Consider the following 20,808-nt stretch of genomic DNA (forward strand, 5'->3'; position numbering starts at 1 on the left):
TTTGAAGATATGATATAAGATGATAAAACTGAAGTGTACCAGTATCTGCTAACACAGAGCCTTGCCTTATTCTCCGAAGGGATTGAACACAGTGTATTGCAGGGATAAATATTTTAATCACTTTAGCTGTGATTCAGACCCACCTGTTCATATGTTTACAAGCAACCACCGCTAACTTGCATTTATAGAACTTTTAGTATTTGGAATTCTTACACATAACCAGACCTTTGTATCTAGCGAAGTACTTCACTTTTTTTAATTAAGAGTGTGTGCTGTGGGATTTTGGGGCCAAATACCAAAACATTTTTGTCTATACATCTTCACAGATACATTTATTCTATCTCTTTTTATTATAATTTTTTACATCTAAGTGTGATTTGCCACACCCATTTTGTTCCACTATTAAGATCATTTCATAACTGAAACTCTTCGTACCATTTGTGAAAGGTTCTTTGCTTAGAAGGAAAATGAACATTCTGCTGCTGGTATACCTATTCCTTTGTTCCTAAATTAGACTTGGCAGGACCATTCACATAGTATTCGTGTCAGTGGATATGTATTTTTGGAAACACATTCTTATTTAATTACAACTTATGTCAATTGAAATTCTGTAGATTATTTTGAGATTATATACAAGGTGGGTGGGAAGTAAGTAGGCATTAAATAATTTTTGCATTGGAAATATAGGGGTTATAACCATTTCTCAATGCCTACTTACTTCCCACCCACCCTGTAGTTTCACATGCTTGCATGTAAATGAATAGCATAGGAAGCAGGGAATCACAAAAATAATAAGTAAAAGGCAGATTGTAAAGGTATTGATCTATTTTACAGCAATACAATATGTGAGTAATATACATATATACACACACACACACTATGATCACTCCTTAGTTTTGGTGAAGTAAAGAGTTATCATCTCACCCTCTGTTGCAGCAGGAAAGGTTTTACCAGTAATCTGTGGTGTTCCAACTGTGTTTCACACCGTTTGTTATATTCTAGTCAATAAGGCAAAGTCTGAAGAAGCTCTGGAGTGCAGGCGCAAAGGATGTGAAGATGCAAAAACAGAAAGACAGTGCTCAGCACTCATCTCATCTAGGCTTCAGGGTCTTTAAGAGAGCTGTCATCTAGTCCAGGATGCTAAATGTCAGATGTGAACCTGGCCATTGCATCCTTCACCAGTATGGGGACCTTTTTTCCTTCTTGACCAGTTCCCATTGTTAGAGCACATGATCCCAACTTTTGGACCGAGTCACTACTGTGTGTGCGAACAATATATTTCAGCAGAGACTCCAGTGACTTCAAATTTCCCAATGACTTCAAAAGCTGTGCAGTGGTTTATCTTGCCACGTTTTATTCGGGAAGACGAAGACTTGTTTATTTCTCACCGCGGAGGACCATGTTCGAGCCCATGTCAATTTTCTTGATGGAGTGATATTAGGGCAGGTTTTCCTGAGTCCTTTGGTTCTCCCCTGTCAGTATCATTCCCGGCTAATTAGAGACACTCGTTCGTCAATAAATTTGATTTTCCTCATATCGTGTTCGTGGTTTCAGCCATTACGGCTTTATGTTTTCATTTTATTACCAGCCTCCTATACACTGGGTACCGCTGGCCTCTCCCGTGCGTAAAGGGCGGTTGGGGCGTGAAGCACTCCACTCTCCTATATACTGCCAAAGCGAAGAATAAGTAGTTGCTATATAACCTCTCCCACAAGCGCTTACATGTCGTGAAGTGGGACAGCTTTACTTCCCTTTTTACTTTGGAGGTTAGTATAATTTTAATATCGTCATTCCATAATTGCATTCTGCTATCGAACACGAATCATTTGATAGTGTTGGCATTACCTGTGTCACTTGATAATTTGGCCAAAGATTGTAGCACGTGTTTTCATCATTGTCGTAAATGTTAAAGTATGATCATCAAATTCACAAATTCTTCATATCAAATCATAAAATGAAAATATTTCTACCTATAGGAACACGACATTAACATACTCCTTTATGTAGCAGTACATGGCGCGGCGGTTTCCTGTTGCTGCTTTCCAAGATATTTTATAACCTCGTAACAAATGTATCAATGTAACCAATACTGTTAAATTGTAACAAAGATAGTTGGTGATGTAACAGTCATAGACACCATACTCGTATATAAATATTGAAACACAAATTTATACAATCCTTCCACTGAATACAGTCTTTAGTAAGTCGATTGTTAGAAAAAAATTATTTCAATTCATGGGTTGGTGACAGTGTGCGGAAAGAAGTGGGAATAACGGAAGTTGTGTTTGTTAAATGAGTGTTGTAGGTTGTGTCTCTTGCGGTAATAATTATATTGGTGTGTGAATGTATTAATTTTTATGGTTACATCGTTGAAGGTTGTATTCTGTATTGGCGTAAGTATTTAGTTAACTTTGCTTTGTATGAAGAGAGTTGTCTGTTCCTTGGGTCACTTCGGTGGTAGTCACGCCCCCCCTATATTTTTAATGAAGTACTGTTTAATCTCATTTCTACTTTTCTTTCCTGCAAGGTAAATAAGTTAAATATTATTTATTTAACGCCCCGGTTCATCTTCATAGGTTTTGTTTAGACATGGTAATAACATTTACTTTTTCAGGCTATTTCCTTACTTGTGATGACTTCTGAAGAAGGATGGAATTTTCCAAGTACTCTTGAAGGATTTGGGTATGCATTCAACAAAGGTAAAAGAAAGATTGATTTCTGGAAAAATAAAGAAATACGCTCATATATATGCTGGAACATGGATAGAAATATGATGTACAAGTTAGGTTTTCTACTTCTCCCACAAAGCTCTGACCATTTCCTGAATAGAAGGAATAATTATACCAAGTATAAATATACCGTTATACCTATGTAATATTATAATTTATCAATCAGTTTTATAATATGGTGATCATGTGTACCTCTCACTAAATTTGAGATTTATTTACAGCTGTTTGGAAGCATAAACTATCCTAATAAACTCAAAAAATACAAAATAAAAAAATTGTAAAACTGAATAAAGTGAGCAGTAAATACTCTTCCCTGTAACATGTCACTGAACTTGGGTTTCATCCAAGATTAGTGACCAGAACACAAACCATACTAGTGTAACTGGACACTGTATTGTTAAGATATATTAATTTCAGGATTTACCTGCCATTACTACCTCTGACACAAACCATTCTGGCTTCCATAACCTCCTAACAGTCACTAAACTTGGATATCACTAGCAATTACAAGGCCTAACATAAACCATTCCAGATGCTGAGTTCGCAGGAAACGATGTTTAAATTAGCTGATTGAGTAAAGCTTATGTTGCATGATCTTAAGGAAAAATGGGAGTTACTGAATTCCAAAGTCACATTTTTTGTGCAAGATTTTTATTTTCAAATTAGGCATATATGCAGTTTTTATATCATATGTTTGTAGACTAAGCTTAATTAAATAATAACATATTAATTGTATGGATAATCATCTTATACATGTGCTTTTTGTTTTTTTAAGATGGGCAGCTTAGAAAAGTTGATCCAGATACTGGCAAGCCTGGATATGAATCTTTTGAGTTTAATGTTAGTGAGAATCAAGAGTATAATCAGAAAAGATACGAAGCTTTGGGTGATGTAAGTGTCAAACAGCTGAAAACATTCATACTTACCATCTGTCAACTTACAACATTGATTATGGTACGAACCTGGTACTGTACCTGTTGCCAGGTACTGATCAAGTTCAAACCCCAGTCATTTTGTCTTTTACCCGGTGTTTATTTGGAATAGAAGCTTTGAGAGGAAGGAAGCTGACATGTAGTTAACAGCCCTGTTCCCTCCTGAGGAGAGTTGTTTAAAAAGTTTCATAGTTCTGTTTGTCCCACAGATGTGAGGCTTGACTTGCCCATCAGTAATGATAACCTTAAGCAGGTATGTCTATGTGGATGAGATCACAGTACAGTAAGGGTACTTGCCTGTTAGTTTCCAAGGACATAAGATTACATTTGGCTGTTGGAACAAAATTTTCTAAAAGTAAAGCCAAAGATTGTTAAATTAAATCTACACAGATCAAATTATGACCTGACAGTTTATAAGTAGCAAGTAGTCCTCAATACATTATGGCCGCTTTTCATGTGAGTTGATGAAGTTCTGAAAAGTGTGTGAATCTTACTAAATTATTGTTTGTTTGTGGGTTTTTTTTTAAATGTAAAGTAATATGTCAGTGCAGAATGTTTTGTTGGCGTGATAAGTCGTGTTATACCAATATTCTGTCGGCCGAGTCTTCCAAATTTTATTGTAGCATTGGAATGTGTTGTGCTTTATGTTTACAGGTGATAACAGAATATGTATATCACCTACTTGAGACTGAAGTAGGACTCCACAGAGAGATGGTTCCTCAGCAAGGATCAGCACAAGAAAGTGCAGTTATCTTTGTTTCTTCAGATATATTGTCGAGGCCAGATCATCTTCTTGTTCTGATTCCTGGAAGTGGTGCAGTGAGATCAGGGCAGTGGGCTCGGAGGTAGGCTTGTAGGAGTTGGCTTATAGGTATAATGATTGTTATTCTTGAACAATTTGGAATGAAGATTTTCAATGTACATATCTCTGTTTGCTTGTTTTTTTAAATTATATGTATATTCCCCCCACCCCCAACGAAACAGAAATCATAGTATATTTTTGAGTGTGGATGATGAACTTTTCTGTTTTTGCTAGTGAGGTTTATATGATTGATTATTTGAAATTGTGTGAAAAGTGTAGACTGGGAATGATTTTCTCCAATACTAAAATGATTGTTCTTGTTTAATTTTCCTTCCAAAGGAAAGGAAATAGTATTCCTGTCTTTCCCCTCAGAATGTTTCTATTGTTCATTACAGATATTTTAATCGAACAATATTTTTATTTGTGCTTATTGATGAAACCAGTTAAGTAAAAATTGGAAAATATAAAATAATAAAAGACAAATATATTTTCAACACACGGAGATTTAATGAACCAAGGCAATAATTATGTGTCCTAGTAAGACGTAACAGTTTATGTTGTGGTTAGTTGCCAGTTTCGTATTTCTGAGGCCTGGCTCCAGTCTATCCGAAGATTCTGAAATTGCTTTGGTTTTCTAATGTCGGTCTTTTCTTTACTGTTGGTTCATGCTGACCTGATACTGCTGCTGGGGTGTGACGGACCGTACTAGCCAGTACATTATCACACTCTTGGTCCTCAGAACTTCACCTTTTATTCACACTTGGGCAGAATGAGAAAAAGGAGATTCTTCTTCTTGTACGTTAAGTTGTGTGTGTGTGTTGCTTGCTTGCTGTTTTCCATGGCACTGATCCAGGTTAACCTGTCTGCATTTCCAGTTTGATTATAAATGACAGTTTACAAAGTGGGTCACAAATCCCATTCATTAAACGTGCAAGAGAACTTGGTTATGCTGTTATAGTGATGAATCCAAATGATAATGTGAAGGTTATAGATGGCAAAAAAATCAAAATTAAGGTGAGTCAAAGAAATTATAATAATTTTCATGATTGCGATAAATAATGTCGTCCTTAAGTGTAAGTAAACCGCCACGGTGGTCTAGCGGGTAGAACGCCGGGCTAGTAATACTGGGGTCCCGGGTTCGATTCCCGGCGGTGCTCAGATTTACAACTTGTGTTGGGCAGGGCCGTGGTCCAGGCATTACGGAGTTTTCCTCCGGGGCTTCCCCGGTTTCTCCGTGGCATCCCAACAATTACTCCACTTTCACCATTTCGCAAAAAGGGGGTCACAGCAGGAGCGTTAAATGTCGCGGTCCCGGTTGAACTCATGTACTGATGGGTCGTGAATCCTGCTAACCACCAATGCACACCATGCTGAATGGTGTGTACTGGAAATGGAAAAAAAAGTGTAAGTATACTTTTATTTATGTGCCTCTCTATATAATACTGACCAGTGCTGTTATTTACTGGTGTGGCATCATTTCATGCAACAAATTAAAAGAGGTTGTGGTCATGTAGAAACTAGACTAGAATCATGTATGGTGTTTCTGCCATTTTGCCATCTTTTTTTGACACAGAATAGCCGTAATGGAATGGAGCATGCAGATTATGTATGGAAACATTATGTTAAAGAAATTAATCCAAAGCATATTGCCATAATTGCTCACAGTTACGGCGGATTCCTCGCAGTTGACCTGGTAAGTCAGTGTGTGTGTGTCTATATATTTATTTATTTCTGTTTTTGAAATGGAAACTTACAAGGAATTGGTGACAGGTGGCATTGAGGTTTCCATTGTTCAGCTTGCATCATTAATTTCCACTTGACCAAATGCTGAAGTTTTTAGAGTGGCCTTTTTTTTGCAGCATATGGCATTGAACCTCAGCCTGTATTTTTTCAGTTCATTATTGCCGTATGAATGAGAAAAGGTACTTGTACTCTGGTATAAAATCAAAAGGCTGCAGTCAGTATGGTACACTTGACGTACTGAAGGTACTGATGAAGTCCACTTGGGCGATCAGCCTTTGTCATCATGGTCAAACCCTGATGATGGAGTCAGAGATGGTCTCTGAAACACTGAATTGCAACTCCATGCTTACATGGTTGATAACTTGAGAAGACTTCATTGCGTTCAGTTGCTGTAAAAATTACAAATCTTAAATACTGATGGTAGGCTTTATAAAACAGAGTGTAGCAGTTCATGAATCCAAGTACGGTTGGTTATTTCTGAGTATAGAGTGATTGGGTTGTGATTTCAAATTTTTATTTTAAATTATGTTCATATTTGCTGATTGTAGTTAAAAGTTGGCTTTGATAATCTTTACATCTTAATTCAGTTTAAAACTGAATTTAAAATAAAATGTTTTGAACCTAATGTCAGTTCATTGATGCATTTAGTGTTATAAAAGGTAAATTACTTTTAGTCATGTTCTTAATTACAGTATTTTAATCATAATACAGAGAGAGAGAGAGAGAAGGGAGGGTACAAAAATAGTCATTGATGTATAGAAATTAAGTCATGTTATGAAGATTTCTGTCTTCTGGGTTGTTGCGCTGTGTAGTCTGGTCGATGTTTACGAACGTTTCAGTGGTCATACTGCCTCCATCCTCAGGGCGTTGGTAAACATCTATCAGACTACACTGCGCAACAACCCAGAAGACAGAAATCTTCATACTCACCGCTGTGAAAACCTTAAATCTTACAAGTCATGTTGTGTTCAGTAGATGCACTTAAAATTAAATATCACTCACACGGTGAGGGCTATTTTGTTGAAATGAAGAGCGTGTCTATTTAATCCATCTTAGAACCTTATTGATTTTTTAATAAATTGCCATGTTAGTATTTACAAGAGTCAGAATTAGCAAGTTATTTATTTTTTCAACAGATATCCTATGTAGTCAGTAGAAGCAGGATGATAAATTCCTAATTTGAGATATAAATAAAATCAGAATGCATACCATAATTTTTAATTAATGTTTTTGTCTTAGGCTACAAAATATCTCTCCGACTTCAGCAGTAGCGTGTTTGCTATTGCCTTAACAGATTCTGTCCACGATTTTTGGGCACAGAAAGTCCCTTCCAAAGTTGCAGAGTACCTGAAAAAGGTAAGTTTCGTTCCTAATTTCCTTCTTTCCGCAGTAACCAAGTATGACCCGGAAGCAACATTTTTATACTTGGTTATGGAACGCACTTTGACTGTTGTCATTCTGCAAAATGTGATGTTTTGTGAATATCTATTGAAGTCATTCCATATAAATCTGTGGTGTATGTTTCTAGAAAGAGAGAAAAATAATTTATGGTATTTCCTTTCTCTTTAAACCATTTTCATAACCACATGTTGCTTGTAGAAATTTCTTTTTAACTGCTTCCTTGATAACCCCAAATTAACTTGGGATAAAAACGGATCCCCGAATATTTTATCCCGAATTAATTCTTATTTGGATTTTTGCTTCTGTCAGTTATTCCTGGCAATAATTTTAACTTCCTTTTTCTGCTTGGAGCCAGAGTTCAATATTTCACTGAGAGATTTCTTTTATATTTCTTTATCTGTATTTGTTGCGGTGCATATGTTATCCGTGTATAATGTGCTTTAATTTGATGATTTTTCCGCAGCTTTTGTTATTGTTATAACTGATTTTAAGCTACTTTTCTTTTTTTGTTATGTGGTATGAACGCTACTTTGATAGTTATGATGGTGAAGTCGAAGACATTTTTATCGGTCGATGAGTCTCGTATTGACAGTTCTACATAAGAAGTAGAAACTACAGGATCGGACAGTGAACAGAAGTGAAAACTTCATGAATTGATATCCAATCTTTTGGAGCAGTTGACTGACCACTGACGAGCTTTGAAAAACTTAGATATCATTGGGAAATTTTGTAGATGAAACCAAACATAATTTTTATTGTATTTACAAAATAAGGAATTAAATTTGAAGGTACCTAGTTTTATTTGTGAAAAGTCCGAACAGAGATGCGATGTGTTTTTTGAAGTTTTCGCTTTTATTTACTGTGGAGAGTACCACCATGTTCCTGTTATGTCAAGTGCCAGTGAGAGTCCGCTAGCTCTTTGTTAGCGGTGCCACCAGTTAGCATCTGTGCGTGGCTTGGTTGCCTCATGCTGTGCTTGCACACGCATGAAGTGTTGATTAGCCAGATCGCATGAAGCCCACCTGTAGGCACAATCAGAAGTTTTCTGGCTGGTCGAATTTTGTAGCCTCAGATGATGATGCTTCTGATTCTTCTGCTCGAATGAAAATTTATTGATCTACTTGGCTGGGGTCTTGGTTTTTTGAAACAGTTATAATCTGATGTCTTCACAGTTCTCATTTTGTTAAATTATATTATATATGCTGTATAATATTTGCATTAGACACAGTATTGTTTGATAAAGTAAGAATTTTACAAAACTTGCGGGAGCTCCCCCCCCCCCCCCCCCCCGCCACAAACCAGTTTTGAAGAAGTGATCACCTCTTTTAACCACTTCATAATGATGATAATAATAATCATCATCATTCGAAAGACGCTGTCGTAAAATATGTAGTCATCCCTAACAATAAAACTATATAATACATGTAACACGTATTAAAAACAAAACGTATTTCGGAAATAGCTGCTGCTCTATGTACCTCAGGGACAAGGTCTGTCTCGGGTACATGGAAGTAAATACCCCTATAAAGTGGTGGGTGATAATAATAATGTAATTTAAATGCTTTACGTTACCTTGTGAAACGTTTTTTATTTTTTATTTATTACGGAAATTGAAATGCATACACATATGTAAAAGAGTGTAATATAACATTTTATGAAAATCCACCAAATGGTATCCGAATTGTTACTTGCGGGCAGGCAGACATAAAACTTCGCCAGCTGAAACTGGTTCTCGGAACGCAAAACTTTTCTCGGCATGTGTCTTTTATTTTTCCGACTCTTAGGAAAACATTCTCTTCTTTGTCTACGAACCCAACCCACCTTTCACCTACTTGAAGCCCTGATGGCACGATACTTGAGGTAGATGCACTGTCATTATGTTTCAAGCACTCCTTATGACTGATGACACGAGATGACACAGACGCCTGATTCTCCTCCATCTGCCTTGATGGAGATTGTATCCCATTAAACGCTGGTACAAGAATTACAACGGCAGTAGAAAGCGGAAATGAAATCACCACCATTTCCGTTGATCGATTCTTATACACGTAAGCGCCTCGATTATACAGCGAAATGGATATACTCCCGGTGAGGAAGAGATTAAACGCAGAGTTTTCAAAATGCGAGACCCTGTTGGCTATGATGAGCCGATGCACTGTGTTTTAACTTATTAATATGAGGACAGTACAGGGTGTAATTTTAAGGCATGATTGCTTCTCATTCATTCGATAGAATTAGGAACGATTCGCAGGATCGACAGTGAAATGTGCATTGTATTTGTATAAGTGATGTACCCATTGATGGATACAATGGTAAATACGAATGTAGAAAATGGCACGCAACTTGTTCAAATAGCATCTCAGTTGGATTTCCCTTGAGGATTCCCCGTTATAGGAAGACCTGCATAACGAAATTAGTAATTTATACATACGCACTGTCTTCGCCATCCTCTACACCACGTTTAACGCTGATCTATTATTTTACAGAACTGTCAGACCTATGGTGATATTTGTTTAGGCTAAGAGATCGAAAGTTCATATGATCAGGTTTTTGTGGCAACAAATTAAGGTAGAAGCAAATCTTTTTAATTAAACTGCTTAATATCTGTCCGTGTGGACTTGTGTGTAGACACCAACGGTTCGGAGGAAAATACTGCCTTCATCTTCGTCCCTGACTGTGGCTACACGTCGAAAAATGTGGAGTTAAATCAAACGTTAGGATTACGTATGGAATATATGTTGTATCTGATGGCTTAATAGAACTGAATTATTAACGTGTTCAAAGACAGAATAAACTATCCTTTAAAATAGCGAATCGGCCTCTTGAATTTTAGGTTGTGAGAAGCATCAGAATTTATTCTGTGTACCGTTTACTGTTTTGTTATTAAGGTAATCAGTTGTAGGAGAATGAGGTGAGATTGGTGTGTAGTATACATGGGAGAAATGAATAGTACAAAAAAATAATATGAATCACAAATATTTGGTATCAGAGTAGGAAGGTGTTGTGCATAGACGTTCTTACGTGTGCTGTTTTCGACATAATTACCGTCAAATACAGGTGGAGTTTACGATGCCCACACTTAAGTCACCTGCATTTGATAAGTCGAGGAAGGGCGTCGAAGATTACAAACGTGACCATTTCTTTGAATCATTCTGTGGTCATAATCAACTACCAGTGTCTTGTTATGGAGTAAGGAAGTGTCAGCCGCTGTTTATGGGCTCCGAACGACCAATGTGTGTGTCCGTGATCTCCTCTGTCGTGTGATGAACGGCGTGGAAAAGCGCCAGGAACTGTTGTCTGCAGGAAGATCGTACTGGCTAATTACTTAGCCGCCAACGTGTGCTGAGCATTCTGACATTAAAACAAGGAATAATACATTGACATCTGCTAATGAATTATCCTCTCCCCTTTCTTTCGTATGGATGGATGTTGGCACATGGTAATGTAATAAGGGGAGGAATGGAGGAGGGTGAGAAGAGACGCAGGGGGTGAAGGGAAAAGGAGTAATTAATTGTATGTGCATTGCACAAGCTTTTGCACGATTCTGCTTCATGTATTATATAAGCAGATAGGTTTTAGTAGTGGGATATGGGCAGCTTAGAAGAGCGGCTATAAATCAGTACACTTTAGTTTAAGCTCTTAGAAATTGTGTAACATAGAGGTTCAAAATGCGTTGTCAAAGTTTTAAAGCTCTGTGTATTTAGTGTATTTGGAACTGTAAGTGTAGGATGTATGAGGATGTTTACTGGATTAATGGTGGGCACTTGTGAACATGGTAATGAACCTTCGTATTCCATAAAAGGCGGGAAAATTGTTGATTTGATTAACCCAATCCACATCGTCACGCTAATTTCTTTTAAATCCATTTTAATAATTTGTTTTCAGGCCAGGAATTCATAAGTTTCTCTTCCCTTCTGGTTTTCCGACATAAATTGTGTATGCATTTCTCATCTCATAGAACCCACGAAGACATTTATTTAAACAGTTTGTGAATATGACGAATATTTAACGAAATGCAAGGACAAATAATTTACGGTTTATTTTCAAGTAGTACATTTTTGTAAGAATACATAAACATCAAAGTCAGATCTATGCTAAATCAAAATAACGCTTTTTGAAAATTCATTGCAGATTTCTACTCTCGTGAATGTGAAAATATTACGTAGGGATACAAGTAAAGCAAAGCTGTCCCACTGTACTCCATGCGGGCGCTGGGGGGGGTGGGTAGATAAAGGGGGTGAGTGATCAGCATCACGCCTTGGCCGCTCTCTACCCCCGGGAAAGGGCCCCGGTACCCTTTTGGATGGGAGGGTGGGTGGGCCCCACAGCCGGTCTGGACACAGACTAGAGGAATATTGAATTATGATTCTCATGAGTTATCTGTAAGTTGTTAATGTACTAGGCGTATACCGATTTTATCTAAAGTAAAGTAAAGTTTGTCCCACTATACGCCTTGTAGGCGTTTGGGGTGAGTGGAGGTATAGCTCCTCTCTTCCTTGACCTCGGCACTAGATGGGGGTGAGTGGTCAGCATCACGCCCCGGCCGGCTTTACCCCCCGGGAAAGGACCCCGGTACCCATTGTAGAGGAGGCTGGGTGGGCCCCAGAGCCGGTCTGGACGCAGAGGCTAGAGGAAAAATCCTCTGCCCCCGTCGGGGATCGAACCCCGGTCGTCCAGCCCGTAGCTAGTCACTATACTGACTGAGCTATCCCGGCTCATCGATTTTATCTACCATGTGTAATAAACAATTAACTTTTCTAGTAGCGACATGAATGCGAAGTTTTCCTTTTTGTCTAAGCTTCCAGCGTTGGTATACTAATTTGGCCTACTCTTCAAACATACAGGAATATGTGTGTGTGTGTGTGTGTGTTAATTTAGTTGGGCTGAGTTACAAAATGTACCATAACGTTTGCTACTTAGTAATTTTTTACTCTTTTTTTGATTGAAATGTATATATCTTACAAAGTTTTGTGCATTGTGTAATATCATATACTTCCTCCCCTGTGTTCCCCGTGTCTGAAAAGAAACCGGATACCGTGAAATTCGATCATTGTGCGGTTTTAAGAAATCAAGACGAGTTTCTAACAGGGTGCGTGTTAATTTTACAGCAGTGTGAACTCTAACTAGTGCACTTGCACGACTTCAGAGTGCATAAAGCCCTCTTTGAAACTAATCCTTAATGTACGGGGTCTCAGAACACTTACAAGAAAAGTTTTTTCAGTCTCTCATGTTTATAAGCTATTAACCCAGCCAAATTTAGAGGTGTCAAAACGAGACTTTTCGACGTATATTCCAACTTCTGAATGTGTCTTGTTTGAAGACGACAGATGATTGAAAGTTGGATGTAATTATAATTGGCTTTTATATTGGTGTACCAAACTGTGTTAAAGTCGGCCAGAAAATTTAAGCGTTTTAATTAATGTTATAGTTGTCTTACTTCTGAATAAGCGAGCCGTATTCGAAAACTTGTTCCGTTCCATTGCCCGAACGTTAGAACCCCTACGAAAAGCGTGGTTTAAACCCTCGAGTTTTGGTTTGCTATCGCGGGGTTATATACTGGCCTATGAGTCTGTTCAATTAGATTTATAGCAACTAAGAAATTTTAGCCATTTTTTTTATAAAACATTCCGCCACATTCCATCGAATTGAAATGAATGCAATCACATTAAAATTATGGTTTTAATAATAAAATAGTGTTGAGTGTATGCCATATCCTTACATTTCGAATTTATTGTACTGATTTTTAAACTACGAGATAGGTTTTCTTTTCTTGCGTATTTCCCGTCGATTGTAGAGAACAGTATGTCCCATTATCCTAATGCCGTTAAAGGTTACAACCTCGTTGACACATCTGGGGAAACCGTATTTATGCATCCTGCGTCAATCCGACTTTCGAAAGGTACTCGGGCACGTGATTTTGCGCCGAAGATGTCTGCAACAGAAGACATGCATGAAACCTTTCTCATTCAGCCAATCCAATCCTCATTTTTTTCCCTCTCTCTGTTGATGGTTAATACTGTCCCTCCCTTGAAGTCCACCTGTGTCGGGTAATTCTAGGGTTTCGGAGACGCGCAGTTCTGAAAGACTCCTACGGTTGGGGTGGCGCCTCGCCTCTGTCAATTGGTGGTTGTACCGGCCCCCCTGAAATAGACCCTTTTTTGTATATGATATTTTGTTTTGTCTTAAAATGTTTGTCGAAGACAATTTAAAATAATGTCGTAATGTTTCTACCTTATTGAAAATGAAGTACAATGAGTGGGGCCCATAACTCACTGTAAAACAGATTTTCTTCTTTCGAAGATCGGCTGTTGGATATACGAGTACTTTACTTGGGCCTGATTATTATAACCATTAATGAGGTTTAATGCATGTCTAACGGCTCTTAATTCATCGTTGACTGACGACACGTACAGATAAACGTTTCGTCTTGCGTCTGTACTTTACAAGTATCTCCAACCTGAAAAGTTATAGTGAAATTTTGTTACGCATTTTAGATGTTGACTTTCTACTCGTATATGTCAGTCTGTTGTGTAATGATTTCTGGCAAGAGCTGTCAGTCCAAGTCGGAATTTTCCAAGAGGTTTATCCACCAACTTGTCGTTGCCTCCTCCATCTTAGGTACATGTTCAGCCCAACGAATGCTATTAGATTGCGTTATCCTAACAACAGCCGTCTAGGTTAAAAAGAAGGTTTTCAGGACGACAGGTGGATGGAACTGGCGCAGGATAATATCCAGTGGCATTAGCGGCTGCTGCCAAGACTCGAACTCTAGCCATCCAGCCCGCATCCTGTTACACTGGTGACGCATCTGTCACGGTTCCTTAATACTAGTGTAATGGCTTCCGTTTTCTAGAAGATACCCTCTGACGGATCTTCCCGATTCAGACAATCACTTTGTTTTTGAATGGATTCTGTTTTAATTTTTTGAACATATATATTTATGTGTGGGTGTTTGTGTGTTGCTATATCGTGCTATTTTAATCAAACGTCTCTTGAAATTTAGTTAATTCACTAATTGTACAAAACATGTTTTAATCGCACATAAATACCAACATTTTACAATTTGTTATTTGGTAGTAATACAATCGCCAGTGCTTAAGAAGTAGGTCTATCTGTTTTCTTAAGGGCAGTGTTACGGAATACGCCAATTATGTGCTGTGCCATAACTCTGCGCTTTTCCTTCAAGATAATCTACATCTGTGAGATTTGAGGTTCGTTGTTCTTTGTTGTGACGCCGTGACAATTTACAGAAATTATTATTTTCAGGTGTCGCGTAATTGGGCTTCCCACGACACGTCACTGGACACACGACTGTCTCATAATAAGGAGGGTGATATTCCTCGAGTTTCAGCAGGTAACATTAGTAGCATTAGCTTTCCTTCTTCAGCTGTTAACACTGTTATCGCTCTCTCTGCAGTGTTAAGTCATCACCATACGTCTGCGGGTTAGCATTACCTTCCGGCTTTGGTGCAGTTAAAACAAAGTAGTCTAGGCTAGCCGAAAAGAAGTTCCATGTAGGTGCCAGCAAAATACTATGTTATTCAAATTAAAACGTATAATGAAGCTTGAAAAGTTTAAGTTTTCAGCTTTAAAGAGACGGTTTATTTATCTTAACTTACCTTAAAGAAAGATTGCTTGCGGTTGCACACTGATTATTTGATTTGAGATTGTGCCCCATAGTTTGACCACTTCAGGAGGGAAGGATACATATTTTGTTATTTGTACTTTTCTGTACGGTTATGTTGGCTTCGTAGAAAGAAGTGTTTTTAAGCAATGCAATCAAATGTCAGTTAACTGCGTTGCAAGTATTGATTTTTTTTTATAGTTTTAAGACATATATTAGATTCGAAACAGTGGTCGCCTGAGTGGGATTTGAGGTTTTCGCGACGGTGAGCCTTCTGGGTTGTTGCGCTGTGTAGTCTGGTCGATGTTAACCAACGTGTCAAGAGGTCGTTGCTGCGTCCATCATCAGGGAGTGATGACGATAGAATGCGTACAAGATTGAGAAAGTAGATGTCTGCAGTGGAGCGTCACAGCAATCGAGACGTGATTTCCGACTTCAAGGTTGAGTCTCGTCGTTATCAGCTGTGAAGTTTGTAACAGATACGCGGACAGAATGAGGTCAAAGTTGCGGGGATTCAGTCAGGTTCCTACGAAGTGAAATTATCAGTTTGAGACTAATCTTGAACAAATAAATGCCCATTGTTTTTAAAGGTATGACTCCAAACACAAACTGAAAAAGTAATAATTAACGTACAGTAGTAATAATAAACGAAACGGTGGTCTAGCGGTTAGAACGCTGGCCTTGTAATCCTGGGGTCCCGGGTTCGATTCCCGGCGGTGCCCGAATTTATAACTTGTGTTGGGCAAGGCCGTGGTCTAGGCAACACGGAGTTTTCCTCCGGGGGCTTCCCCGGTTTCTCCGTGGCATCCCAACAATTACTCCATTCACACACAGAAGAAGGCAATGGCAAACCACTTCTGGATCATCTGCCAAGAACGTATATGAACAGGTCCCAGTCCGAGAAAAGGATGGAAGGATCCTGTTCATATGGACCTGTCGTCAGACAGAACACTAAATAAAATAATAATAATAATAGTAATAATAATTATTTGTTTCACACGCCCAACAGGTGGAATCGAACCACTCTGACGTTAGTCAGCTACAGGTTTGAAGCCTGCACCCCGGACCACCGAAGATCAGTTGGGCACAGTAAAGAACTTGCAAACTGGTATATATGTCTTGTAGATGCTGTAAAATAATACCTGCGGAAACTAATGATTCAATTTCAAATGTAAAATTTGTTTGGTGGTGCTTTATCATTTTGGTGTCCGATAATAGTATTTAGAAATATTTCCCAGGAATTGGTGACGATGTTTTTAATCTACGTTTTGCCAAAAATTGTTTTACTGTATACACTTGTAGGTCCATTACTAGCGATAGAGGATATATATATTTATTGCCACAAGGACAGGGTGACCCACTCTTAAGACCTTACCAACACAAGTTATTTAGGATTTAAACTATTTTTTATCAAGAATGGCATCTGTTGAGAGCCCCGAAGAGTTTAATCATTTGCCCTATCCTGGTATTCAGTTGGTTTGGTCCTAACAGTTACCGCTAATTTTCTTTCGAAACATTTGTTTGTCAGATGTGTAAAAAATGGACAGTGGCCAACATATGTTAGGACAATGAATGAGCCAAGGTGACTACCCTTTAGGGAATTTTCTCGTGTTGCCCATTGGATAGGAGGGTGGGAGTGCCCCAGAGCAGTTCTAGAAGTTCGCTTTGCCAGCACCAGCTCGCCTCACAATTACAATTTTGTGATTTAAATTCGTAACGGGCATACTTCACGCAGACGATCAAGTGCAGTCAGATGGTGGGGTGGCATTGCGGCATATCGGTTGACCGGCGTCTCTGCTGTACTGGTTGACCTCCACTTGACTAGAAGTGTTCTCGAGGCAGGGGCACTTTCAATATAGCTTCGCTCTCATAAGCACTTACTGCACGTTCATTGTACAGCGTAAGTGCTACGGAAGGAGAAAATGTGTGAGTGGTGTGTCTGAACCCCCCCCCCCCAACCATTAACCGGTTAAGTACAGTTACGTACAAAAAAATAATTACGTGATGCTGACAAGTGCTTATTTTGTTTCCTGTTTCTAAATTGTCTTTAATAGATGCTGTTACCAAACGTTTACATGTATTTTATTGCATTTGATTTGATTTTTGACATCGAGTGAGAAAGTTCTGGAAAATATATATTCGTCAAATTGTTTTTATGACACTTTTGACTTCAGAGCTTATGTAGCTTCAGTAAGATTAGATGGAAATGATGAATTTGGAAAATTAAGATTGAAGACGATTCATGGTAGCATTCTACTGGAGGTACTTATGAAATCCACAAGAACATGTAGCTGGCCATTCCATCAGCAAACTTTCATAATAATGTCAGTAGGACCTGTGATCATTGTTCATTGATGTGGTGGTACAGTGTTTCTCAAACTACAGGTAACCCTCGATTTGCGCCGATTTTGAAACCAGCAAGTCAAAAAGTGTAAAAAAAAATTTTTGCTATTATTTATAACGTTTTACAATGTATCTAGTACTGATTTTATACTAAATCGTAATTTTTACATCGCTAATTTTAAATAGAAATTATAAATACAGTCATTTCTGCAATTACGTATGTTTCGTTAACGCGAATTTGCTCCAATGAGATCGATGAATCGGTAAAAGCTGTTTGTGAAATGCAAACTTTCGCATATGCGAGTTTGCTCTTATGCAGTTTCATTCCTGGCGCTTTAAACTTTCAAAGGACTAATTTAATCTCTGCAGAGATAGGTCGGCGTCTTACATGAATGCAACTATCGCATAACAGCAGAGATGACTGTACACATCAATCACATGAAAGAATCGCGGTCAATCGCGGGGACCAACGAATTGGCGATTGTGAGTGTATAAAATAAATTTTTTAAATTCCCTTTATTTTATTTACGTTATTTCAGAGCTTTAAATCTTATGTCATTATATTACTCGTCAATGTTTGGGTGCTGGGAATGCATGTCATTGACTTCCCATTGATTTACATTATAAGAGCTTCAATTTACGCCGGTTCGTCCAGGAACGCATCCCCGGCGTAAATCGAGGGCTACCTGTATGTTCCACATAACCCTGGGTTTTCCACAAAGAGGTTACAAGGGTTCTGCAAGAGAAACTCTCACCAGAATCTGTTGACAAATTTTAGTAAAACTTCCCCGTTTCACGTAATATTAACATGCATTTTAAAGATATTTTGTGTGTGTGCTGGTTTCATTCGACTAAAGATAGGGCCCAGTGTCGGGCTCTTGTGATCAAAGCAGTGAACCCTTGGGTTTCATAGATAATGCATTTTATGACTAGACGAATGACTGTAAACTTCTCAGGAAGGAATATTCCTTGAATTAACTAGTTAGCTAGATTTAATTTCACAAATTATGCAGCTACATTATTTTTATAATATTTATTTGCTGGCAACTATATTTTGTGTATTGAATTTACCTCCTCTTGGTCACAGATTGGACCAATAAATTACCTGCTTCAACCTCAAGGTAGTAATCATCTATTAGTTTTTGGTTATCCACGTATTCATCTTGAGATGCGTTGGTAGTCGAGAACCGTTTTCCATCTTTCTGACACGATCTCATGGCTTTTGTTCGTACTATGCCAGTTGATTTTTGATTGATCCCATGTAGGTTTCTTCTAAAATATTTTGAATATATGCATGTTGAAATTAAATTTGAAAATGGTGTAACTAGATGTTCTTCTAGTTCGAGTTTAATTATTGTATTTCATGTTTCAGGGCACACAAAACATGAGATGACATCCTGGTCAAGTTTTGAGTCCGTGTTCTCATTCATACAGGAACGGCGTAATGCCTTGGTCGGTAAGGATGAACTTTGATCAGTTCTGGAGGATGGTGTGGGAATGAAAGTAGTGTACAGTAAATCTGCTTTTATTTTCAGTTCACTCTTAGTTATAGTTTGCTTGGTATTTGCAATGTATTCAAGAGGTTCACAATAAAGCAGATCCCTTCAGCAAATATCGCTGTAACCATGAGATAATTTCTGATTCATTCCTCGGAGTATGTATATTACAAATTTTCTGCCTCTTTAACTTGTCAGAATCTACTAGGTCGAGAATGTTTGATCTAATTACGGAACACAGTTTCCATCCAATACAGAAATTTCTTTGTCATAAACAATTTGAAACATAAATAGCTTATCGCCCTGATGACGGAGGCAGTGATACCTCTGAAACGTTGGTAAACATCGACCAGACTACCATCATTTCAGAGGTCATACTGCCTCCGTCATCAGGGCGATTAACAATGCTGTCAGTAGCTCATGTTCTGTAGTGTAAAATTATGGAATGATTAGCAGTTGATGAATCAGAAAGGATGTGGATGGAAACAGTCGTGTCCTAATTTAAGATACTACCTTGAAACTTGTTTGGAGGGACTGAGGAATACCATGAATATCTCAGTATAACCAGACTCTGGGCTGTGGTAACCAGATTGACTACGGTGTTCAGTCACCACAAAGAACATAATATTTGATATTTGTGTTTAATTGAAGCTGTTATGTAAAAATGCAAATGACCATATAGTTTAATTACAAAATGATGGGATTCTATTTGTGATACATTTATAGTTTTGTAATATTTTATTCATTATATCTGCATTCCTCGTCCGAGGAGTCCTATTGAGTGTCAATGGATTGATCCAACGAAAAGTTGGGACCCGCAGTGCTCAGGCACTTGAAGAAAGGGTCGTTTCCAGTATCCAGTACATCTGCATTCATACTTCGGCAAGTTCAGTGTGCCTTTAGTTGCAAACTAATATATTTCCTTCCAGTCACACCTGTAAGTCTACAGACAAACATATTATTATGTAAATTTTTAGGACAAATAAAATGTTTTATCCTCGCTGTTTTGATGTAACTTGTTTTCTGCAGACGGTGAACGTGTACCAGTATTAGAAGGCAACTACCATTTGTTGCTTCTTATGACCAGATTTCTTTGTTAAACATTGGAGTTAAAAATTAAACTTTTTCACATACATGTCACTTGAATATAGAGACAGTGATGTATAAGCATGTTAATTTGTACAGATTATGTAGACCAGAGGTCCTCAACCTTTTTGTGCCTACGGGCACATTTGAGAGTTTATGAGATCGTGGCGGGCACCAACCAATTAACAAAGCCAAATTTTCTTTTCTCTGGACAAATAAGATATGGACACCAAATAATACACAAAACAACACAACGTTTAATGATATAAGAAACCACGCAATCAAAAATATGTACTTTTATATGTACAATTATTATTATTAAGTAGGAAGTTGCTGTGATGTTTGGCGCTGCATTTCATCGGCCAGTTTTTCAAATTTGGGAGTGTAGGATGATGTTTCTGCTCGCGGACAATTGTCAAGATGGGCGTCAGTAAGTCCAGATCTGCGCTTTGATTTTATAATGTTCGTGGTTGAACGGCCTTAATTATTCAGTATAACATCTTTCCGTAATAACGCGGGCACCCAAAAGAAGCCTTGGCGGGCGCCGCGTTAGGGATCACTGATGTAAACATTCAAGAGTGTTAGAAAAAATGTGTTGTATGGATTCCATACAAAAAGTATTATTTAGATTGTGATTTTCAGGATTGTTGCA

The 20,808-nt window shown here is 38.1% G+C and overlaps 1 protein-coding gene and 1 non-coding gene across 4 annotated transcripts; one reads left to right on the forward strand and one right to left on the reverse strand.

Moving 5' to 3' along the window:
• The first annotated feature begins 868 nt into the window (after positions 1-868).
• On the forward strand, positions 869-20,074 carry LOC110836640 (FAM172 family protein homolog CG10038). Of its 3 annotated transcripts, none has more exons than XM_022078074.2 (9): positions 869-1,766; positions 2,615-2,699; positions 3,505-3,620; positions 4,316-4,506; positions 5,339-5,477; positions 6,037-6,156; positions 7,446-7,562; positions 14,874-14,961; positions 18,947-20,074. In XM_022078074.2, exons 2-9 carry the CDS (start codon positions 2,633-2,635, stop codon positions 19,045-19,047), a joined length of 939 nt encoding a protein of 312 aa, XP_021933766.1. In that variant the 5' UTR covers positions 869-1,766; positions 2,615-2,632; the 3' UTR covers positions 19,048-20,074. The 3 variants fall into 3 exon arrangements, with proteins under 3 accessions (XP_021933766.1, XP_021933751.1, XP_021933758.1); XM_022078059.2 differs by lacking the exon at positions 869-1,766 and adding an exon at positions 2,229-2,393; XM_022078066.2 differs by lacking the exon at positions 869-1,766 and adding an exon at positions 2,451-2,527.
• On the reverse strand, positions 16,231-16,317 carry TRNASTOP-UCA (transfer RNA opal suppressor (anticodon UCA)). The gene has a single exon. It is a non-coding gene; the product is annotated as a tRNA-Sec (tRNA).
• Positions 20,075-20,808: the final 734 nt, after the last annotated feature.

This window comes from Zootermopsis nevadensis, unplaced genomic scaffold (assembly GCF_977971745.1).
Source record: "Zootermopsis nevadensis isolate Lab colony 2312 unplaced genomic scaffold, Znev_1.0 Znev_ptg000061l, whole genome shotgun sequence".
NCBI lineage: Eukaryota > Metazoa > Arthropoda > Insecta > Blattodea > Termopsidae > Zootermopsis > Zootermopsis nevadensis.